General features: G+C 41.1%; 1 protein-coding gene across 1 annotated transcript in view; it reads right to left on the reverse strand.

The window, feature by feature from the left end:
* Positions 1-25091, reverse strand: part of faf1 (Fas (TNFRSF6) associated factor 1) — a 57473-nt gene extending 32382 nt beyond the window's left edge. The window contains exons 1-8 of the mRNA XM_070909066.1: positions 24909-25091; positions 22541-22609; positions 19506-19552; positions 16670-16935; positions 16483-16574; positions 16158-16249; positions 9374-9479; positions 4235-4321 (exon numbers count right to left, since the gene is read on the reverse strand). Coding sequence (XP_070765167.1) covers positions 4235-4321; positions 9374-9479; positions 16158-16249; positions 16483-16574; positions 16670-16935; positions 19506-19552; positions 22541-22609; positions 24909-24968 — 819 coding nt within the window. The 5' untranslated portion in view covers positions 24969-25091. The remainder of the gene's footprint in view (positions 1-4234; positions 4322-9373; positions 9480-16157; positions 16250-16482; positions 16575-16669; positions 16936-19505; positions 19553-22540; positions 22610-24908) is intronic.
* Positions 25092-25839: the final 748 nt, after the last annotated feature.

The following is a 25839-nucleotide window of genomic DNA, read 5'->3' on the forward strand; positions in this document are numbered from 1 at the left end:
TAAAAAATGAGACAGACAGAATAACTTGGTGCTGAATGTCACTTGAAGGCAGCCAATCACACCGGGGGGGCTCTGCCTGAGCTTACTGCTGAGCCATGTTGCTATGGAAACCACCAGGCCCACCTAAAGAAACCCTCGGTTTCATAGGCCCCTACCAGGTAGAGGAGGATTCCATTAATGCCAGCTGGGAAATGGAGGGAGGTGCTGGCCTACAAGGCAAGGCACCTCGGAGGCGCCGCAGCTTTAATACATTAGCAAACACCATGAAACACTGCATAAATGTCAGCAATTACTGGCTAGAAGGAAGGGTGGGTGGTGGTGGTGGGGGTTGAAGAGATGAGTGGATGTAATAAGGATGTCTCACTGGCTGTCAATCACTCCAACAGGTGTGGAGGAAAGACTGCCAATCAAAACAGCTCCAATGAGAGAAGGCCTGTGTGGAAACTCTCCATGCTGTATTGTTTAGGCAAAGGAACAGAAGAAGAGAAGGAGATAGAGGAAGCAGGGGAAGAGGCTCAATCAGCATATTTCAAACAGCACAGGAAGTTATGTCCTGTTGGGCTCTCAAATCAATTGTTGCCAAGACCTCTGTCATCATCTTCAGCACTTCAGAACAGCTTTGCCAAAGCCACAAGAATCAGGAGGAATTTGAAGGCAGAGCTAGATCATGGTATTTGCAACTAACGCTGGAGTATTTGTTTTAATCTACTTGGAGAAAACTGAATTCCATCAAGTTTTAACTATAGCAAAGTGGACTTTTCCACAACTATCAAGATTGCTGTTATGCAGTAAACATGATGACTATCAAAAAGAAAGGCTAAAACAAACGCATACAAAAATGACTAACAGTTTCCCCACATGATCCTCTACTTGGCTACTCTGGCAAATACTACAAGCTGTCTTCTAATCAATCTATGAGGAACTCACTGAGAAATATTTCAAACCAGTACTTGACCCAGGTCAACCCAATCTGCCTGCTAACCAGTACTTGACCCAGGTCTACACAATCTGTCTGCTAGAAATGAGCATCACCTCACATTGCTACTGCTTCAACTACACTTTGTGCCACTTCCTTGGTCTAACACCACATACAATAACACAGTGCACTGAATAAACTGATCTGTTGTTCAGTGCTACTTGAGCATTATCCATCCTGATCCAATTTCAACTCTCCATAAGGCCTTGAATTATTCAGAGCACAATAAACAATGAAACACATTGAGTGGACAGTTTCAGGGAGGGTGACGTAACACATAACTACAGGTTTCCCTGAAAGGTGAGAATTTCTTTCTGACAAACTAATTTCCTACAGTCCAAAAATACATAAATAAAACAATGCCACCACTCACCATATCTTTCTCAGAACACAAGAACAACTGACAGTTGATACTCTGAACAAGTTGATCAATTAGATGAACTGAATTAAAAAACACATTTGTGCGTCTTTCGCCTGCAAAAAAATATATCTACAACTTCACTTATGACTGTTTAACACAGCAACTCCCGCAACCAACCTGTCTGAGAATTGAACAAGGAACTACCAAGACAAATGCTACAGCATCCATGCTAAAGGCAACTACGCTGGTATTGTCACAGCTTTCCTACCAATAACAAAAATACTACATTAGTGTTGTGAACTTTACTTAAATTAAATACACATTTTAACAATGTTAAAAGAAACTGATAAAAATCAGGAAATATATGACCTAAAAAAAAGGAGTAAAGAAGACAACAATTTGACCAAGAATTCAATGGCTATTTTCAATGCAACGTTTTCAAAGTTTGGTGCTACAGACACAACTCATTTGGTATTCCAAGAGTATTAAGGTTCGATAACCAGCCAAAGACAGTGTGTACAATAAGACAGGCACATTTGCAAACACACAATTGCAAATATGCACACACAACACACACAAACGTAAATGGAAGCAGGCAAACACAGTTATATCACGCATTTAAAGGCAAAGCAGAGTTAAGTAGTAATCGATTCCACTGCAAGCGGGCTAGTGTGCAGAGCTAAACGTAATCTGGGGCCTCTGGCTGCCATGTTTATTGGCCCAAACCCCGGGAGATGAGACTGGGCTAATGAGCTAGACACTAACACTGGCTCCCTACCCGCCTGCTAGGCCAGCCAAGCCCTGGGCTTTCTCTGTTAATACCTTCAGACGTTTCAATAAGAGGGCTGCGGCTGGAGCAGAGGCCATTATTACACTTCTGTCTCTGTGCTTTTTAATATCTCCTCATCCAGGAAACACAGACGCTGCAGATGTGTGTTAGCCAGGTGCCAACTGGGCCTATGATGCCACAATGAGCAGCAATCTATTCATGATCCCTGGCCATCATATCCACTGCTACCTAGGGGGTAACTGAGCTGAGGTTGCTGATCTGAGGTTCTCTGATGTCCAGAACACAGATCACAAAAATATAAATGTCAAAAACTGAATTATTTTGCTTTATCCTTACTTATCTTAACATTACATTGAGATTAGTAGGGTTTACTTGGTTTTTAGTGGTTAGGTCACATATTTTTGGGAAGAAAAATACAATCAAAATGCTTTAATACCTTTTTTTCATAGGCGAAACATACAGACATTTAAAGGAAATTATGGAAATTATGCAATTCCTTTATATAATCATAGATCTTTTAAAAATATTATTTTAGATTATATAAGGAAAATAAATTTGAAGCCAAAATAACAAAAATCAGTCAAAAGGTATTCAGGTAAGGGAAACACATTTTGTCCTAAAAATGGTGTATTCCAAAATTCACAAAAAGAAATTCATTTGATCACTGAAAACAGGTTGACGAATTGTTCCCATTCCTTTTCTATTTTTGCAGAAGAATCACAACTTCCTAGTTAAGTCTACTGCAGCTGGACACACCATTTTTAAAAAATGTCTGTGGCTACCTCTCTTCCTCAGTTAGTGTGAACAGTAAAGTTATAAAGCACAAGCTGCATGCTGTGGTTGCAAACTGGAAAAGTAAGTCATTTGGTGCCATAATACATGAGCACAACACTGAGGTCAGTCACTACACAACATGCCCACAATGTGCTCTCAGATTAGAACTACTATTTCTGTTGCAATTCCAGACCATGTCCTGATCACATAACTGGATGTCTACAAAGATAATGCAAACAATGACAAATCTGTATCATAGCAGTATGGTTTGTTTGGTGGTTACCGGCTTTACAATTGCATGCTCTGAGCTGCAATGGAACAAAATAAAGCAAACAATCTTCTGTAGTGAAAGGATGCATAACCTTTTGTCCTTTGCCCTGTTAGGGACATTCATGGTGTAATGTATTTGCTTTCACTGTTAATCCTACAGGCTTTACTTTCAGTCATAAAAAACAGGTGCAGTTATTGTTCATTCACTTTGAGTTGGAAAAACTGTAAATGAAACATGAACATGGGTGACATATAGAATAGACTGTATCCACCAAAACACTGTATATAGAAAACAGGTCATCCATATTCATCACAAATGCACTACCACTTATAATAAATAAATAGAAAATCTGTCGTCTAGTTGCTACAGTAGAGCCAGTTCTGGCATTGGACATATATGATAACACTTGGAAAAGAAGTGAAACCAAGTCAATACCAATACTCCAAACCAAACAAGAATCACATAGATCTAAAAGGAAAACGTTAGCTAGGGGTTAACGCAAGAATGTGTGCACAACAGCTCCTCAATGTAGCATGATAAACCATCCCATACAATTAGCATGGGAACACATATGCTGTCAAAGAAGGGGTGAGACAAAAGGGGTCAGAGGTTCTTCAAGGTTCTGTATAAGGGCTGCTTCTGATCAGCTTGACTGTGTGCAGGGTGAATAGCTGGGAAGAGCGACCCTGGACGGGAGAGGTCAGCGGGACTCAATGATGTGAGAGTTAACGTCCACAGATAGAGGACACAGGATGGGAACCGTCTTTGACATCTTAATTAGCTTCAACATCTTACTCTCATGCTTCTGACAGATGCCTTTTGGGAGTGTGGAACAGTTTCCACTGCAATTTGCAAGTATTACAATAATGTAAATCAAAAATCTGTGAACCATTTGTGCTTGACTTTTAATTATCTTTAAGAATGTTGTCTGGGATCCAAGAATCAGTGAGGGCACCGTATAGGCAACATTTACAGTACACAGAAAAGTGAAGAGTAAGAGAGTAAGTCTGAGTGACAAATGTTAAACTTTTGATTATGTTTTTGTGTGACTGTGCTTCTTACAGAGTCATCAGAAGCTGACGCAGGCCATCCCTCCCACTGTTGATGCCGGACTGGGATGTTGGTCAAGTCTGAAATGTTCCTCTTCACCTGCAAACATAAAGGAAAGATAAAATTAAAATCAGACAAACACAAACTAATGATACAAAAAGGTCAAATAAAAAAGCATTATACACCACTAAACTATAAATCTCCACTAAGAATTCTTATATTTCTCTTTACCATCCTCTCATTATTAAGTAATATTAAAACTGGAAGTTGAAAATATTTCCACGACTAATTTAAAACAGTAAATACAATGTAGTAAATCATAGCAAGGGCATCGAAGTGTCCTCCATTCAGCAGCATGAGGAAAAAGAAGGATGGAGGCAGAGAATGAAGGAGAAGATGAGTCAAAAGGAGAGAGGAGGACAAAAAAAATAAAAAAAGACAGCCAGTGTTATCAGCATTCTTCAGATGCCACAGCTAATACCCAGCAACAACAGCCCCACGCTCTGAAATGAACAGTATTTCTCTTTTCCCATTCATGCGCGGACGCTGTATCTGCATCACTTAATAACATTCCGTGCTTTTAAACAGTTAGCAGCCAGCAGCGCCTGTCCCACGAGCTCCGTGTTACACCGTCCAGGGAGTTGTTGGTTTAAAGCCCTAACGCCAGCCTGATGTGCGCCAGCCGAAGGTGATCAAAGCCCCGTCGGCGTCTGAGCGCTGGCGGCCGTGGATTCTAGTGCATTTGTTCAGCAGAATCCTGCCCTTCAGGCACGCAGGGCTGGACACTGATGCTGAGAAAACTGTCAATTGTGGAGCAAAGATCCCTCCACACACGGGTCAAATCCTGTCTTTGTAAAAAGCACTGAAGAGAGATGGATCCTTGGGCACATGCAGGGCTGCTGGTCATGGAGGTGGAAACTTAAAGACCGCTACAAACACAAAGTCAAAGCCAATGTCAGGCAAAGCAGGAAAGCAGTCACAAAACACTGAACTAAGGAGACTGCGCAAGCAGATCTACACCTTAATACTCAAATATTACTACACATCTGTATATGTACTTGTGTGGGTGTCTGAGAGCACACAACGTATGATGGGCTGCTTGCAGAGATGATTATATTTAAATCTGAATTTATCCCTTTATCAAGGCAACAGTAAATATTCTATCTAAGTTATCAATCTCTCAAAGAAATGATGTGTTATTTGTGCTGGGCCTGGCACAGCAAAGCAATTCACAGTACAAACAAGCTGAGAAAAAAAATAAAAGAACAATAATAAATGAGTGGCACAGTCCATCCTTTGTCTTTCTATCGTAAATCCCACACCACACTGTTCGGCGCCTATCCTTATGAAGAGAAGCTATGGCCAGGATAGCAGGCCAGGGTCAGAGCGGGTGGCCAGTGTTATTACAGAGTGTAATATCAATGTTTGACCAGCCGGACTACAGGGATTTGACTGACCGGCTGGCCAGCTGATGAATAGAGGGGAAAAGGGAGCGAAGGAGAGGCATAAACACTAGTAATGAAGCGGCTGCTGTCAGAGGTTAAAGCAGCATCAGAGAAACAACAAACTAACGCCCACCACAGAGAGAATGAAGGTGAGAGGTGGAGGAGGAAGAGAGTGGAGACAGACAGTGAAAGGCACCTGGCAGAGGACAACCTGATCTCACCACAGAAAGAAAACACAGCTACACACCAGGCCTCCCAACCTGAAACTACACCACCCGAATCTGCAGGCAGTCATTCACACAGGCCTTCTCTGACCATATGAAAAGCATGGTGCTATTATGAGAACCTGATGCAACCATATCAAAGACAAACAAAGTAGAAAAAATAGCAACCTCACAATAGGGTTGCCCTAGCTTCTCCAGGTAGCCGAAGTTTTTGTTGCAGCCCCCCGCAGTTTTGTGTTGGCCACAGCAGCCATCATACAGGGAGCAATACTGTCTAATGCTGCCCCCTGTCTGCCACAACCTGATGAGTCAGACTGCAACAAATCAAAAACTATCATATGTAATCCATGACTCTCAGTAGCAAATTTTAACAAATTGACTAGATTTAACTAGATAAAATATGTTTGACCTACAACAATTGAGTACACTGGGCTGTATAACTTGCAGAAGCAAGAACATGGTGAAAGACTCCAGGGGCTCATAAAAAGTATCCATCAACCTGACTTGTACATACAGAAGCTAAAATGTAAAGGAAATGTCTTTAACAGCGCAGAACAGGATTTATAGCGCTGCTGATTTGTGTGTTGTTGAGATGAGGTAGGGGTGTACGAGCCAGTTATACACAACATTAGCTAGACTGGCTGTGGTGCTGAGCTGCTGGGCAATACGGCAAAATTAATGATCCAATCATTGTAAATGCCAATTGCCTGTAATCCCTGGCTGGAAGCAAATCAAAGAGAAGGAAAGGTTTCCGTTAAACAGTCACAAGCGCTCTCTCTCTCTCTTTCTCTCTCTTTCTTCGTCTCCCCTAGGCACCAGATGCCTTTCTTTCATTCCTTTTTTCGATCCAACCTTCCTTTTCTCAGCTCTGTAGCCCTGTCTGCATTTGGTTCCTATATGTCTCCCAGCTGCAGAGTAGGGATGGGGCCCAGGCCCAGCCCCGGGGGGCAGTAGAGGAGGGAAATCCCCAGGACAACTGGTCTGGTCACGGACAACCCGAAACCAGCAGCCATCCCTATTCTACCCTCTACGTCCCTGGCAAACATTTGCTCTCCAGCTTAGCTCAGAAGCTAGCCAGCAACTTACCCCCACACTCTTGTCTGGTAATGCCAATCAGAGTCTACACAGCCCTGTGCTCTAGAGATGGAGAAGAAAGAAGGTAGAGAAGGGACACTGGGAGAGAGAGATGGAGAATGAAGGAATAGAAAGGGAGGGGCAAGGGCAGTTCCCTGAGAGCCACAAGGCAAAGCCAGAGCCTTTGCCAAAGACAAACAAGAAGACAGGACTCTATCCCTATTGATATGCACAAGCAGGGACCATCGGCTAGTCTTGAGCTAAGACAAAAGGGAGAGTGGGGAGAGAAAGGTGCTCTGTGGTGGAGTCCATATGTGTCTGTGAGTGGACACAGTATGAGCAGAAAGGGGAGTTAGGCTGGCTGAATATGGTGTTACTTCTTTGTTGCATTCTTACTTCTTCTTATGATGACAAAAAAAACATGTGTTGGTGTCTTTTATTATTGTTTTTATCTAAACATTTCACAACCTAACTCCTCGTCTTTACTATGAGCATCACAAAGCAACTTCACTGAGGTCATCCATGACTACTATTTGACTGCCTCTACAAACTGTACTTGCACCTGTGGCTCTCCTTACTGGCTACTGAACCTTTTGAATCATCCCCTACATTGTGTGTGCACATGGTTTAATGACACACATTCCTAACACATTACAGTAATAGAAAAGGAAAGATGCTTGCTCCTTGGCTAAAGAGTAAATATATAAAGAGCATGGTCAACATGGGGCAAACAGAGTCCAGATCTATGCAGGTTAAAGTTCTGGGCCTCATTTTCACTGCAGGGGGCCTTGAGATGCCTAAAGACAAGCATGCGTAAGGAAAAGACCGCGACATGGAGGCCTGTTTAAGCCCACATTGTCCCTTCTCCATCCCCTATGGCCTCTTACAGCACCCCCACCAAGCCAACAGTCTTTTGCCTCCTTTCTGTGTCCATGGTTCCCCCCTCCCACACCACAGGAACCCCTCCCCAGTGTTTGTAATCCCAGCAGAAACACTTAAGGTTCACAGTGGGTGCTCATCAAAACCATCTGCCTGAGAAGAGGGTGAGAGAGAAAGAGAGAGATGACGGAGGGAGGAGAAAAAGGAGAGCAAGGGAGGAGAGGGAGAAAACCAGGGAGGCGAGCTGCCTCCTCCAGTTCAGATGTTGGTTGTACTAATCTGTTCAATTAACACCATTACAAGCCCTGCTAGTAGCCTGATTATTATTAGTGTAATCTTCACCCGTACTGAGAAGCCAGGCCCAAGCTGCAGTGAGCAAAGAACTTATGAGGAACACCTTTCAATGCTACTTGAGAGTAAATAATTAGCTGGATGTAAAACATGGAGACCATAAAGAAAAAAAAAAGAAAACTGAAAACCAGGAAATCAAATTATGTAAAGCTGCCACAGGAATGAAAACAACTAAAGACCAATATTTCCAATGCCATATACTGCGTGCAAATGGTTTAACAATGACTTCATTAGCATGTTAGGTACGATCAATAGTGGGACCTGTCTATCCTACCTGATCAGTCTTCGAGGAGCTTATTTCCCTTCACCTGTGACAGCAGGCTACACATTGTGAATAACAAATGACGCCTGCTCCGGTCTCCCTCTGGACGGGGGGTTAGAGCAGGACAGTACAGGGCTGTAATATGTTTATATGTGTGTGTATGTATGTGTGTGTGTGTGTATGTGTGTGTGTGTGTGTGTGTGTGTGTGTATGTGTGTGTTTGTGTGTGTGTGTGTTTGTGTGTGTGTGTGTGTGTGTGTGTGTGTAGGGGAGTGCTGATTTGAACTCACATGGGGCCAAACATTGACACAGGCACACACACTTGCTCATCTACATAGGCAAGCAAGCAGACACATATATTTTCATGCTCTTCAAGCTTTAATCCATTTGCAGCTGTGATAGTAATAACCGATGGACAGAGAGGTGTACTGCCTTCCCACTGGCTCCAGTTTGAGTTACTATAAATATTTCATAGGCTGCCAAATCTACTGTTTAGTTTCAGATGAAGGAAATGAATGGACTCTGTCTCTTTCCATTGCTCCCGCATGCCTAGATCAAACAATGTTCAGTATTTAAACCGCCTCCTAGACTGCTGAGAGAGAGAGGGAGAAAGACGCAGCGTAGGGGGAGTGGGGAGAAAAAGAGGGGGTTGTACCAGACCGCAGCTGTGAGAGTAATTATGTGCTCGGAAATGTGATCATTTGTGATGAATAATGAATCGATGGCTGAGATAGACTAGCAATGTTTGGCCAATGGAATGAAAGCTGTGTTACGGGAAACTAGAATCAGGTACAATAATATTATGTATGTGAGTCTGAGGGTGAGTTACTGAGAGCTTTTGTGTGTGTCTGGGCATATAAAATGACTTTCTGATGTCCTGTATGGTCCTGTGTCTGCATGCATGCTGGTGTCATACCTCCTGTATGGTTCTGGAGCCGGGGAAGTTGAGACTGTAGTCCCTCTGGGCCTCACGGTGGCTGATGACCAGCAGGAAGTTCTGGTTTAACGACTCTTGGAGAGCACTGAATGAGGAGGGAAAAATTAAAACAGTAAGAAATAGGAATGAACACAGTAAAAGGAAATTAAAAAAAAATTGAAATTGATGCAGAAAAAGAACATGTTAGCAAGGCAGAATAATGATGCAAGAGGAATAAAAGAAGGGGGGACAGAAAAACAAACATTATCACTAAGAGCAACTCAGTCAAGTAAAGGGCAAGCTGAAACTTGTCAACTAGTGGTAGCCTGCTGGCCCACAGGGAGGTGGGTGCCTCCTCTGGGGGCTAGTCGCCCACTTCACTGGTTGTGTCTTAACAAGCCTGGCCAGAGCTGCACTCAGCACAGCAGGCTACCACAGTTATGACCACCTGCACAGTAACAGCATGGAGTCCATCAATCTGTCTTATTGCTAACAAACCTGGCAGCTATTACAAAATAAACCCAGGAGAGCCTTCAGCACCTTCCTAACTACAAACCCTAGAGATGCCTTACAAGCAAGCAAGATTTTACAGTGACATACTGACCACATCTGCAGGTTTGGAAAGGTTGTTGACCAACATCAACTACTCAAGGTACTGAGTTTTCTGGCTTTCAAAAAAGTTTTCTTTTGTTTCAGAGTGTGGACAATGCTGTATGTAAGGGACCAGCACTGCAACTACTTTCATTCTCAAGCCAAAAAAGCAAATTATAAAGAGCCATTATTGTGCATCATGATACACTACCTCTTCAGCAGATGCTGCTGGATTACTTCTGCATTTGGCTACTCCACTGTCTCTGTCTATCTGCTGAGACATGACTTCATAGTGATTATAGTCATATCAATTACAGTTTATATCAGTTCATATCAATTACAGGCTGTGCCAGCAACCTGACTGATTTACTATGTAATGCTCCTAAACTACGCTACTACCTCTATCTGTATCAGTTCTAACAACATTCAGTGAAACATTCTCCCATTTTAACTGAAATTCAGATTATTACAACATGGAAGTAAAATTATTCCATTACATCTCACCTCCAACTGCATGAATGATTGGACCCCTGAACTATTGATCTACAAATCTATCTATTCAGTCGTAACAACTTGTTAAAAATGTTAAGACAGATACAAGTTGTTTACAGATAATCACTGGTCTGAGATGTTCACACTCTCACAGTGTATGTCATGTTGTGATTACATTGTGAGCAGGGACCTGGCAGTGAAGACACAACCTGTTCAAGAGGCCCTGGAGGGTCACACTTCCTAGACTGGCACCGTAGCTCGCTCAGTAGCTTACAGCGGTGACGGAGACGCTATGAACGATGCAACGCAGACACTTTGTGTGCTTCACGTAGAGAGGAGGAGGTGGGGGAATCAACTTTTGGAAGCTTCATTTACAATAAGCTGTGAGGTTAAGTAGCGTTTTGAGCAAACGCTGGGTCTGTGCGGCTGAATATCAATGGGAGGCTTAAGGGCCGAAGCAGGCACTTAATCAGGGCTCAGAACCCAAGGAGAGGAGGAAGAGTTGAGAGAAAGAGAGGGATGGGGGAATTAATATGTAGCGCACACATTAATTATGCAATCACACCCTTAATCTGCGCAGATCTGGACGAGCTTATGTTAACAGAAGCTCAAATTTACTGTAATGACAGCATATTTACATTGACTAAAACTACGAAATCAATATGTAAATGTAATGTTTGTTGTAGCTAACTGGGGAAGATTGGAAATATGTGGAGTGGGAAGGATGTATGCATACGTAATAGGGCTGAGCAGAAGGATGAGAGATGTGTGTGTGAGAGAGTGAGAGTGAGTGAGGGAGAGAGAGAGAGAGAGAGAGAGGAGAAATGAATGGGTAGGGACACATAAATAAGGATCTAGCTAATATCATGATTATGTTTGGACACAGTCCCGAGCTATTGCTGGCAGGCAGCTAGACTCCTAAATAGACAGAGATAGAGGGTAAACTGAGTGGAAGTGTTACTCTGTCCTTCCAAGCAAAGAAGGAACATCTTATCAGTCATTTATGGCAGACCGACGAGCCATTTGGTGTGTGTGTGGGTGAAGTTCTGTTCAAGATTTACTTTGAAAAATCGGATCACTCAGTGTGCTCTACAGTACAAATATAGCTACTCAAAATATCAAACGCAGTCAGAGGGGAAAAAAAGTGCCATTCATAATGAGTCATTTCCTTGTCATTTCCCATCTGTCTGAAGAGGCCTGCTGGTTCATATATAAACAAAACAACCATGTTTCAAGTCTAATATCCCATTGGCTCGAGTGCTTTCACCACTGATGTTCTCAAAGCAGCTGTCTTCTGATAGAAGCAGGCCCCTCAAGCAGTACGGGGTTGAAATGTGGATGTCGCAGTGTTTGCTTCTGCCTTCAGAGGTCTCTTTCTCACTCAACACACACACTCGTGACATCCAGGTCGGCCTGCAACATCTCTGGAGGTACTTGACATGGCATAAGGGTGCCGGGAGGAAAATGTCATTTAACTTTATGGACAGAGAAAATGGAGTGTTTTGCAGGGGAGAAGAGCAGGCTAAACAGATTGGTTTCATTCTGAGGTAAGCCCATCGCCTAAGCTGTGAGTCCCTGCGGCACAGAGCAGACTCTAGACCTTATTAAACTAGCACTGCCAGACACACACACACACACACACACACACACACACAATGTGACATGTGCCTGCAAAACACAAATACCCATACACACACATTCTCCCCAACTCTCACACACTAACACATACTCACTAACCCATCATACGTGTTTCAACTGCTTAGAATCACACAAACACATAACACACTGGTCTGGAGAGTACATGCCGATGGACCATGTTGCCTCTAATACATACAGAAGAGGTCATGAAGCGCACACAAGGTCTTCTTACCTCCTCCACATTTTGCATCCACAACAAAGCAGGAGGATGCGAAACCGTTCAGGCTCTGCTCTGTTTTGGTCTGCCATCTTGTCCAAAAGTTAATTAGCATGCTAACAGTTAGATAATTCCAATCAGGGCTGCTTTAGCTAACCAGCTAGCTATCTTCCTAAAGCATCTGTGAATCTGCTACTGGAAAGCTGACACACAGAGGGAGAGGTGGGGGGGCAGGAAGCCGCAATAAAAACACACAAAACCTAATGAATCATTTTTGCAATTTCAAATTTCTTTTGAGAGTTCAAATTAAAATAACCTTTCCTTGGCAAACATGCTTCCTGAGAGCTGAGCAGAGAATAAACGAGGAAGGAAACAGGCTCCATTGAAATATTCATCAGGCCTTCATCATTTATGCAAGAGATTAGCTCCTCCTCAACACCCTCTTGTATTCACAGGCAGTCATCAACATGGCCACAGAGAAAAACCTACTTCAGACTGGGCTTTAACACTGCAGTACTAACTGCACATCACATCGCTAACTAAATAACTACCTGAGATGGATTGGTGCTCAAAGGAAAATCTCCCAAAGCCTCAAGATTTATTTCTAATCAAACAAGACAACTAAGAGGAGTTTACTCAGCGGGATCATAATGACAGTGCAGCACTATTTAATCAGTCGGTTTGGTTTATGTGTGTATGATGCATGAGCCAAGCTCTACAAAGTAATTGCCAGGGATATTACCATTTATGGGACATTTGCATTTTTACTCAGCAACAATTTGAAGCAAATAAACATTGTGAAATTAAATTTGGGTGGATAACTGTCTTTTCAGACTACAACTGCAAATTAGCCAATATAGTTTAGGAGACAACCTAACGTCATTCAAAACATATAATTAAAGATAATCGTTTTAACTGAAAATATTGGTTAAGTTCTATATATAAAATACATATTTTCTTAAGCTTTTAGATATTTATCCTGGTTTCATAACATAACACAGAATTACCTATGATGGCATTTCACCAGTAGATACTAAACCACAGAAGGGCAATGTAGTTCTGTATAACCTGTGCACCGTTAAGATTATGCATATGCATGTTTGGTATAGAAATAAAACAATGATTTATGTGAAACAAAGTCATGTGTGAAAAAAATTGACTCAGATGTATATGGGAGACTTTGTTTTTGAACGCCAACAACCCCTACCATATACAGATATTTAATAGCTATAGAGTGTGCAACATGAATCAAAGTTAAGACAGAGAAATAGACAGCTTACAGGAATATTAGCTAAAAGTTACATAGTTTTATTAAACGTTACTAATTTTATATAAAGAGAGTCAACAAAATAACAAAGAAGCAATTGTTGAATTAATTTCTTGTAATAAAGAGACACTAGATGGAGACAATGTGTGTAACAGATTCTGCTTTGAGCAATACTAAGAGTGGGAAAACTTAAAATACTGTAAATATACATTAAGTACAATGACATATTTTTTTAGGAAGAGGCATACATCTGTGAATAATATTTAGGGCTGTTATATTAAGCGTGATAAATTGGTTCATCAATCATTTTGTTTTCAATAATTGTGCAGAAGTAAATAGTGGTACCTGATCAGATAAGTTCACTTTAACAAGACACATTAGCAGCTTGAGTTGGTATGGCTGTGATAATGTGTGCTTCCCTACCTGCAAACTTTAGGTTGAGGCCTTTACTGGCACTGAGCTCTGTCTACTGCAACAAATTTACACACACTGCACATAAATTGCACGTACTGTGGATTTACGGTGTGACCACAGTTTATTTTTACTGCAAGCTAACAGCTTGTCTGGTCCCACTACAGGGGACTGCTCCCCCCTCTATTCTGTGATCTGTCACCTATCCTCTCCCAGTATGACAGCAGGGTTACCATACACACACACATTTATACACAAATGCATGTGCATACACACAGAAGCCCACCCACTCCATTCAGCCCCAACTGTCCTCCACCAAAATAGCTGACACAGAATAATGAGCTCCTGACACCCAAAATGATATCGATAACACTTGGAGAAATGGCAACGGTGCTGCTAAAAAGACACAGCAGTGAGTGGGGGAGTGAGAAGACGAGGAGAGACAGAGAGGAGAGAGCGAGGGAGGGAAGACTGGGGAGATGAGGGCCATTAGCTGCCAACACAATATAACTACCACTTAGCCTAACTAGCAGGCAACGCGGCAAACTGCCAAATGACTTCTTTTACAAGTGTTCTGGTGACATGTGGATGCTTGCTTGGCTGCTAACATGAGGAAATGTGGGGAGCGTTACAGTACAGTTTTAATTTTGAATCCACTGTCAACAAACAAACCAGGGCCATTATATGTGAGGCTATAAACAACGCTGGCTAATAAAGGCAATGTGTCTCAGAGGAGTGCTACTGATGGTCAAAAGATCTGTTATTATGATCCTATCTCATTTTGTTTTGTTAGATAACATGGGTACTTTCATTAAACTTTAACAACACAGAATGTTTTACCAAAAGGTGTCCCAGGGTGTCCTTACTCTACTTAAATGTTTTGTCAAAATGTTTTAATTCAGCATTTAAAATGACAGCTTTTTGCACCAAACTACTAATACAATAAAAAAGACCACAGAGATGCTTAAAAAGAAGTCAACCTGATGTTTACATTTTAAAAGGTGGATGATAATGCTTGAAAAATAGTCCAGAGAGTAACAGCATCTCTAAAAATTCTCATGAAACATTAATTTCAATGATATTTACTAATATTAAGAGTACATAATTCAAGTATTTAACATTTGCTTGTGGAAAAAAAAGGTTTAATTCTCTGGTTTGTTTTTGTTTTGTGATATATAGTCCTCCCTCTGATTATTAGTCAGATCATTAAATCAGAGTGACACTGACATCCAGCAAATGCACACAAAGACGCACGGCAAGCTCTCCAACCATATATTGCAACACAACAAAAAACAACAACATATCCACACACACAATATCTTACACGCAGGCAAGGTAGGTACCCTCACATATCTATTTTTACCAATGGTCTTATCCTCAAATTAAAAATAAGAAGGGTCTTGGTAACCCTACAATATGCAGGTGAAATGAAGGGAGAAATATGACTTCTTTGACAATGTTTACCTGACACTGATGAAAAGGACAATCACACAATCACATGTTCAGCTGCCACCTGCGATTGTATTACCACCTTGACTTTACACAGAGCAGCCTGACATTTCAGAAGGAAAGGTTGCTAATACTGCCATGGATTCACTGAAATGAACAGAACAACGCCTGGATGGAGAACACTGGCTTAATGGAGCTTTCTCAACAAAACTCTATTGTCGCTTGGTATTATCACTAATGTGACGAACTGGTTTGTTTTGAAGAAAAGGAATAAATAATAGCTATTGTTAAGTGGGGATATCATATATGCAGTCTACGAAGAGAGAGATGCAAAACAACCTTCAGTAAGCAACAATGTCAGGCTTAAAGAAACAAAGATGGGAGAGAAAATTATTATTTACACAACACACAGAGATTGCGGCGGCAGATGTTCCTCTCAAAATGTCACAATGGATGTGAGAAAATGAATGTGCACTGACAGGTCAAATGTCTCTTAATATACCAATGAAAATGCTATTTGCTAGCTGGATTCTGGATGCATCTTCTCCATAAGTGGACATTGACCGCCACCTGGTGTTCAAAATTAGGTACTACGCACATACCTCTACCAGTAGTATTTCATGGTGTTATGTATAACAGGATGGGAAGAAGTGGAGGATTTATTTTGAGATTACACATGAAAAGAAGAGTGAGAGAGTGATGAGTGCTGGGCTGAATACCTGTTTTTGCTGGTGCTGGCAGTAGGGGCGATGTCTGGGGTCAGGACATACAGGCTGTTGTTCTTCGGCAGGTGTAAACTTCTCAGCACCGTCTGATTATACACACACACACACACACACACACAGATATATTGTTTGCGGAACATCAAGTAGTCTGACTAATGTTGGTTCTGATGTCTAGAGCTTGCTGAACTGAGCAAAGCCGTGAGGCCACAGATGCAAAATATAAACACACTCATTGTTTTTTAGGATGATTTGGATAACAGTGTTAAAACAAAGCCATGTATGTTATGTTCTAACACTACAAAGAATAAACTTAACTCACACTATCAGATACATCTCCACTCTTCCATCCCTTCAGCTGCATTTTGGACACTGGAACCCCAAGCTCTGTCTCAAGGATTTGTTTGATTTCTCCTGCAAGACCAATGGAGTTTATATTATGCACGAAGAGGCAGTGTGATTTGTTGAGTATTGTACACAGTGTGTATATCAGTGTGTGTGGTGCTCACCGACTGTGCTGCCTTCCTCCAGTACCAGCTCTACAGTGCGCTGCCGGTACTCCACCCTGAAGTTGAGCATCCGGGGCTGGCGCTCAACAATGTGTCGGGAGGAGGAGTTGCTGGGGCACGAAGCTGAAGCTGAGGACGATGGAGGAGAGGAGGACGAAGACGAAGAGGAGGGGGGAGGAACTGCACCTCCTGCTGCTGCATCGGCTGCTTCTGATTGGCTAGGAGGTCCGTATATGTTGGCCTGGCTCGCCTCACTGGAAAAGTTACTGTACAGAGGTGACACTGTTACTGATGGTGTGGACGTGGACAGAAGAACTAGCCAAAGCATAACAGATGCTATCAGACACAAATATCTGTAAATAGATCTGTAGATATTTGTGGCTATAATATATTTGTGGTCACATCAAACTTATTGTTGTCCTTGTCTTAAGCCTGTAACCTGATGGTCAAGAACCAACAGAGGTTACAGCAAGAAATATACTAACAACAAAGGTCTTTCCCTCCCATCCTCCCTTACAATATCTGCTTCTTCTTTCGTGCTTTTCTCTTTGCTGCTTGCTAAGTGTATGACCCATGTTTCACACAAAACAGTAACTAATGTCTTTTTTTCTCCTGACCATGAACAAAGTGTGCCCTTTGTTTCTTGAAGTGTAAGCAGCAACTGCCTCGCAAGAACAGAGTGCCAGACTCAGGCTTTTATAACAAAGGCTGTATTTTATTTGGCCCACCACATTAGAGAGGCCACTGTCCTGAGGCGTAGGTTGGCGGTCAACAGCCACAAAACCTCCACAAACAGGCTGGGCCAATAGGGTGGGAAATTAACCCAACCAAACGGTATCACATTATAACTGTCTCCTCCACCAGCCACTTCAGTAACAAACCAAGATTAGCAACCAAACAATTATTTCCTAAATTTAAGTAAAATAGTTAGAATAGTTCCTGAGAACAAGAAAGAAAGTAAGCCCTTATTTAATTAATACATACTGAAATCACTCAATATTGATCTGTTCTGAAATCATTTCATAAAAATATGAGATAGACTGTGTTTTAAGGGCGAATGGATCACACAGAAATTAAGTTATCTGATTTAAACCGGCGTTAATGGAAGTTACTGAATTAAAGTTAAAAGGTTAATGACATATGTGATATGAAAGCATCTGAAAACCATCTGAATGCTCCAAATGGCACAGTTGGCAAAAAACAGGTTGTGAAAAAGGAAGGAAGTCATGCCATGAGTACATGTAAATGTGTTTGACGGACATGGCAGTATTTGCAGAAGGCTATTGCGATAGCATGCAGCACAAAATATTAACACCACTAAGGTGAACCAGACTGACGACAACTATCATCTCACAAAAGTACTGTGGGGAGATGGAGAAATAGAGATGATATACAAATGAGACAGATGAAGAAAAGATTTCACTAAAAAGTAAAGGAAAAAAAGAGAGAAATCTTGCCAAGAGGATTCTTACAATTCTTGAAAGCACCTGAGAAAAAACAAGTTCATAGCGTGAGCTCTCACAACAAGTGAAAAAGATCCTGAGTGCACTTTCACCTAAACTTGGCACAACAACACTGACGGCCGTTAAATTGTCCGTTGTTGCTGTTCGGGTGTAGTTCCATGCTGCCCTACATCTAGATGGCACTGTTCTCCTGTGCAGTTCAAGAGGTGTCCCAAAGCAGACACAACTGCTGAGCCCTTCACCCACGGACAAACCGTCAGATCAGTGACCGAGTTCAACAGAGGATTCAGCATTTTCATCAAGTCCCACGAGGAAATTATTTTTGATGCTTTGATGCCCTGAGGAATTTTGGTTACTGAAGGCGAGCTTCTTATAATTCCCAACCTGCTCCAAGAGAGCACAGCAATGCATTTTAGACAGGAGCGTTGGCGTACTCTCCAACTGGCTCAGGCTCAGGTCACGTCATCAGAGTCTGTTTACTGGGCAACTCCAACCTACTCATGCCAGTGCCAGCCACTTAGTAAATGTGTTGGCTGCTGGTCCCACTGCCAGCCAGCTTCCATTCATAGCAATGTGTGCCCCTGAGAAAGACCAGCAATATTCTCATGGCCCAAGGGCCTGAGCCACACTAGAGTACATGCATGCATGCGCACACATGCACACAAGTGTGTACACAAAATAAAACGGTTTAACAGAACGTCTCCAGTTTGAGTGGGTTCAGATCAGCTCAGTGCATTCATGAGTGTAAACTAACCGTTGAAGGAAAGTGAAGGGCTCAAAGCCTCTTAAAGAAACCTTTTCTATTCAGAAACTGTGTACAACTCCACTCTTGCCAGAATGTTTCCTTGCAGTTGCAGTGTCTTTTATATTATTCCTCTTTTAAACAGCAGAATAGAAACCGTAGCAGGAGCAATAACCTCCAACTCAGTAGCATCTATGTTAGCGTTATATATATATATATATATATATTCTGCCCTATTCAAGTGGTGTACAAACCACACCCGCTGTAATCATAGTAAAAGCCGAGTTCATGGAAACATTAAGACAGACACTGAACCTGCAAGTTCACACTGCCTGGTCATCACTGGGGTGGGGACTTCAATTTCCTGCTAATACACTCAGGTTTCACATTTCCTGCATTGCTTAAAAGTTGCTCCATGTGCTAATTTGCACTGTAGGTGCACACAGTCACAGGCACATATTTCTCAGTGACGTATATCCCCACTCCCATACCAACTGCTCATATTTCCTTGGCATTGTCTCAAACTTTTTTTATTTACATGATCATTCTAGTGTGACAACAGAAAGAACAACATACATGATGGACATGCATTTTTTGATTTACAGTAAATGTGTGTTAACATGGTTATTACCTTTGTAAGATCCCATTCTCCTGTGGTATCACTCCATTGATGGCTGCCTGTGATGAAAGTCGAAGTAAATTACACAATATAATGCAATTTGTTTGTTTTAGTTTTGGTATTGTATCAACTCCTTGCCACAGAAAATAGTTGACTGTGCTCTGGGATTTGTAAAGTTCAAGCTATCCCATCTTTAACTATAAAATAAATTCACATCAGAAAACTTCACCATGACAAAAACAGTCAATACACGAGGAGCATGCTTCAAAGAGGCTGGCAGATATTGCAGCATATCTTTCTATAGAGGTATTTTGACAGTAACTAAAAGAACCGCAATCCATTTCCAAAATGAAAAGCTTTCTGTGTATGCAAAGACAAAACCCTGTAAATTGTAACATACTAATTGACATACATTTCTTTAAAACGGGCACGCTAACCAGACATTCATAACACCTTATGAACAAAACCACTTTATGTTCCAAATTTGCTAAATACTTTGTCAAAAAGATTGGTGCTATATTATCAGGTGCATCACAACGATCATAAAACTTGCCTAAAAAACAATCTACACTATGATCATTTAAAAAATGGATTTAGTGAAATCAACCTTGTGGCACCACAATGTCATAAAATCCTGAAAATGTTCCTTTTCTGGTGCAGTTGACAGCGTTTTACTGCAACTTTCATATTTTTTTCTTTTTATCTTTTTTAGTATAAGGGATCCGAGGTGACCAGTCCACATGTAACCACGCAAAATTTACCAGTTATATTTTGGTTCTGAAACATGTTTGTGTGATATTTCCTGACTGAAAGGTTTCAGACTAAACCCAAAAATGTAAATGTGACAGAATGATGGAATATTCAAACAGGGAGGCTGATCACAACAAAGAGAGCTGAAAAGACAAACATGACAGTAACCACTGTCAGCTTTGCACTGAGCTTTTGTTTGAACGGACAATTGATTGGATTTCTCTCGAACATTCACTATTCTTCACTGCGAAACAAGCAAAATAAGGTTAGTTGTTATGTGCTGGTATAATCATATACCCTATTCTTTTAATATTGAATGACAGAAATGTGTAATGGCCAAATAAAAGTAAGGGTCTTACATTAACACTGAAAAACAAACTAACGAAGTGTTGGTCTGTATCCACGGATGGATTAATAGGATATCTATCTGCAGCATCTAGTCATCATCTTTTTGCAATTATTTAAAGCAATGGTGTCTGCAGGATCAGTTTACCAAGAAGCCACACATTCCTTGTTGGTAAAGTGCCACAAACTGTGGTGGCAGTTATCAGGACTAAACATACTCCAATGCAGTACTGAACAAAAGTCTTTGGTAACTGAAGATTCCATTTTTCAATTTTGTTGTTTCGAGGTAAGAATATATGTTTTATCATAGTTTCTGCCCCATTGTTTCTATTGATTATCAATGTGCAATGCTATAAGTACATTTGAAAAGGAGAGGATAGGCCTTTTTCATGGAGGACATTCTGACATGTCACAGTAGGAAGCACAGCTGTAGCTGATCAAACTAATGATCTCAGTTTCAGGGTCCTGGTATTGCTGGTTCGCTGTCGCACTGCACTAGCTTACTGGGACACTTGAATAGAACGGTCATGAAATTAGTGACAACTGTGCTTTTCCTACACTGACAAGTAAAATACCTGCTGCAAATACAAAATCTATCTTAACAAGTTTGACAAAGGCATTTTCATTATCACAATAGCGTTGCTCAGATATCAATTTAAAGTATCCAAATTCCATCTTTTAAGTATCAAAGACCCATTGCAGACTGGAAAAGTGCCTGTACAAAGTTTACAGTTTGCTTCTTTACAGAGAAAAGAGGGTGTAGCCCTCTTGGATTCATTTTTAGAGTACAAGTTTACAATATTACATGAAGACACAAAGTCAACAAAAATGTAATCAGGTGGTAATTAACTGCCTGAGTCTGATGCTCATCAGTAAACTACAACAAGAATTCAGACCAAAGAAGATGACTGAGGTGGGTTGGTTGAAATATCTAATGACAGCGAGGATAGATGAGAAGAGCATGAGGTGGGCACTCTAATGTGCCTTCTGTACATGGATTTAGATGAAAACGGTTTAGCCTATTTAGCCATATTGTGGCAACAATTTTTTGGAACATAGTGACCATACACATGGGCAGTGGAGGAGTGGATTATATGGCAAGAGTGTTTTGAAAAGTTCTTTGGATGTTTTGTTACTTTTATTTTGCATATTTTTACCTTGGACAATCTAGCCTGAAATAAAAACCACCTGCACTTATATGAAATAAAACAATAACATTTAGGGGAAAACAGCAAAGGCAGTATTTCACACAGCACATGCCATCATTAATTAATTTGTCTATTGTTTAGACTGTCATTTACTAATCCAATTGATCACAAGATGAGATGCATCAGGATCTGGGTGGATTAAACAATTTCTTGCTCTGCTAAACAATATTCTGGGGGAAACACTGCTCAAGCATACACATGCACACAAAGCAGATTTGTTGTTGTTAATGTTTACAAAATCTACCAGCTACTGCAGAGGAACTGCAAGTCATCAGATTTACAGGTGCAGTGAGTCTAGGCTCCACTGTCTGTCCTGCCACCGCTTAGACTATTGCTGCTGCTGCTGCTGCTGCCTGCTTTGAACTCCTGCCAGCATCAGTCTAAATATAGACTGACCCCTTCCAATATGCACTGCGCAGTAAAGGGCTCCTTGTTTTTCAGACTCATCATGAGTTAATACAAACTTGGCAGAACATATTCTTTCTCACAGTGTCTCTCAACTCCACATTCACGCTACCACACTTCTCAGGACACATTTTCTCTCAGTCACCGCATAGAGGGTGGCAGTCCAGCCACCTGCTTAACAAAACATACTGGGTAAAATGAAGAAATGGTTTGGCCATAACAGAAAGTACACCGAGTGTGTGTTATTGGACGTTAACTGCCCTCTTGAACCTGTACTCTAGATGGACTAAGCCTGTCTATCAAAGAGCAAAGCCCAAAGCTTACAGATAATGAACTTACCACTAAATCCCAGTTATTAAGCTCTAACAGAGTGATTGCCTCTGCAATGTTGTCAATTCCAGTGCAAGCCTGTGAGAGGAAAAAACAAAGAAAAGGGAATTACAAGAGAGAAATGAATTGCATGAGATTCTGCTGCAGTTTGTTTTGTGAAATATTCTGATCTTCCTGTACATAAAAAATACATTTCACAACAAAACAGAGGAGAATGAAATCAACGCAAACAGTTTACCTACTATGCTACCACACATAACAACAAAAGTGGTGGCAGTCTTCACAAGAACGACAGCCAGAATCTTGATCAAACAAAGGCCACCAATATCCTCTGATTTCTGCCTGATACCTTGGACTCTTGACCCTTGCAAAGCAGGCTAAACAAAGTATGTTCTTCATAGTATAAAAGGATTACAATACTGCAAAGTGGGTCAGGATACACCAACTCCAATTTTACCTTTTATGATATCTGACTAATCTTTGTATTCTTCCTGAAGTGTAAAATAAAGCAGACAATCCAAAGCTAAATGCATAATTTCCTTACATTAGGAAGGAAATTATATAAAGCAACGACAATTTGGACCTTTGACTCCAGCAGTATTAAAAATCTGTTAACTGTCGAAAAGGCCCTCAGCCAGATAAACCAAGGGTTATTTTATGTCCACTCTCTTTTACAAGTACTAATGACTGTGGAAGCCAGCAGAGAAACAGGTGTATCCTGAAGTATGCACATGGTACTGGTTACCTAAGTTTATTTTCAGGGCAGGAAACAGGACTATTGCTAGGGATGAATTTGTGATGTGGTCATGTGATGACCATTACTTAAATCTAAACATCATTAAGACCAAGGATATGATCATTTTATTTAGGTATGGGTGCAATGTTACCCCTCTGCAATTAAGCAGATTTAATTGAAGGTCAAAAGGTCAAAATAGTTACATTTTTCAAGTCTTTTAATGAATTGGTGTTCCTGGTGTCCTTACTATGTTTTTTTTAGAGGTTTACAACCTCTATTGTACAACAGAGCAGTAAAATACCTGGCAAACATTGTCATATTCATATCATCTTTGGGATCAGGAGCATTATGTCCAGTTGAAATCACCCTCTCAAGGCTTATTTGTTTTTTGTGTCTGCTGGCATTTATGTTTTTGTGGGTTTGACTTATCTATCATGTAGTGCATGCTTCTTTTTGTTTAGCAATATTTGCTGTGAAGTCAAGAGGAATATTGTATACATTAGTACTTATCAGTATTCTCCAGTAATCACATAACATTTTAGGATACCTTACTCTGAGTTTCTGATTATATCTGATCTCATGTGTCTGAAACACAATCTCATGAAGCTGGTAAATAGAGGTAAATAGAATGATTAGCTCAAGTATTAGGAAATTAGTATTAGTATTATTAATTAGTTTTACCTCAAGTAATGAGCATAGTAGCACTATATGGGATATAGGACACAACTTTAAAGTGTTGTGTCTCCTTTAGAAACTTAACAGAAACAGATCCCAACTAAGTGTAAACACACAGGAATTAATTCTGAAAATGATTCTGAGTTTGAGCCATCAGTGGCCTAACTAAACAATACATCCATTGTGGCCTGTCCTAATCTGAATTAATGACATATCGGCTCTCACCCTAACATCCAAAGCAAATCAGTTAAGAGTGAAAAACTTGTATACCATTGGTTAGGCCTGTTGCCAAATATCATTAAAGGGAATTTGTTGATTTAAAACACAAGGCTACAATAAGAGGGACACCGCCAAAGAGAAGGCCTTTGGTTAATATAAGTGTACATTTAGGAAGAGGAAGGATGTATATCATTTTAGTATTGATGTGTATTGATGTGGAGGGGAAACATTTGGTAGCCTGAATTTTCCCACCATCAAAATATAATATCCTGCCTGCAAATTGGACTTAAAATATGGTATCTTCGAGGGACACATGAGTTAGTTTCAGACGAGGATTTAAAAACCTGACAGGACAACTAGCAGTGGTGTAAACAAGTTGACAGTTTACGTGAGCGCCGTAGCTCTCATTTTAGCTAACTACATCGCAGTTATCTGTAAAGCAAGTAAACTTGTAACCAGCGCAAAACACAAATTATTCCACTGTTCAGACTGGCAGCTTTGGGCAACCGTTATCTAGCTAGTTGGCGAGCTTACAGCTAATAACTGACTTCAGGGGCAGTTAGCAAGCTGTCAGTTTGTTAGCTTAGTGTGCTAGCCACAGAAAGCAAAGCTCAGCTCAGCTCTGCTGTTTACGACGCCAGTCAGGTCGTGTGAACCGTTGTTGACAGTAGCTCAAGGAAATTCAACAACGGCAAACAGATCACTAACTACTGAATAACATATTTGAGACATACAAAAGAGACACACCTGAAAGTCGGCCAGAATCATTTCTCTATCCATGTTGCTATCGCCGCTTTCGGAGGCCATGGCAATGACTGGCTAAAAGCAATTCTTCTTCCACTGGCTCTCGTCGCTTTCTCGCCTCACAGAGGGACACTGAGTTTTAATAAAATACTTTGCTTAGACGTGGCGACGAGTTTGAGGTTGGCAAATTGGAAATATCTAACTTTATCGGTATTTAACCGCTTCTGATAGACACAATTCTGTAAAGTAACGTTACAGTGTTCAGTTATCTCGTATCATTATTGTCATCTAGTCCATTGCTTTACGGCTGACGTAAAGTGGCTGCAGATGTTGTAAAAACTCGAGCCGAGGACGCGAGATTGCTTCTTAGAGTTGACTTTTCTGTTGCTACATGATCCTGACCGTCCGTCTTTTTCATGCTATCGCCACTGAAAAGACGTTAGACTATATTTCCACTTTCCCATATCGCTGTGTTTAGAAGAGTCGTTTGACTCTGTGCTTAAATACTTACTACGCCTGCCCAGTTAGGTTCACGTTAACTCCGGATTCATAAACCCCTGTGCCCCGATTTATGTGCGCTTCGGTTATCAGTAGTGTGTGTGTGGGGGTAAACAGGTAAGAGAGGGTCGTCAATCCAATGATGGTGGATATGGCAGTGGGGGGAGAGAAGAAATAGGGCAGGGTCCATGGATGTAGGCCTAGCAAGAGACAGGTCCCAGATCAGATGCAGCACCAGGGTGATGGCACAAACAGCTATAGCTTTGCCATGAACCAGTGCAAATGTCATTATGTCTTTTTGGTTGGACTTGTATCATTTAGAGCATCCCATATCTTCAGACAGATACTAATAGGCCTACGGACAACTGAAGGATTGAAAATGAAAAAGCTAGATTTTCCGTTTGCACAGACAACAAACGCAACTACTGCATCCGAC

The sequence above is a fragment of the Enoplosus armatus genome, chromosome 7, assembly GCF_043641665.1.
Source record: "Enoplosus armatus isolate fEnoArm2 chromosome 7, fEnoArm2.hap1, whole genome shotgun sequence".
NCBI classification, from domain to species: Eukaryota; Metazoa; Chordata; class Actinopteri; order Centrarchiformes; family Enoplosidae; genus Enoplosus; species Enoplosus armatus.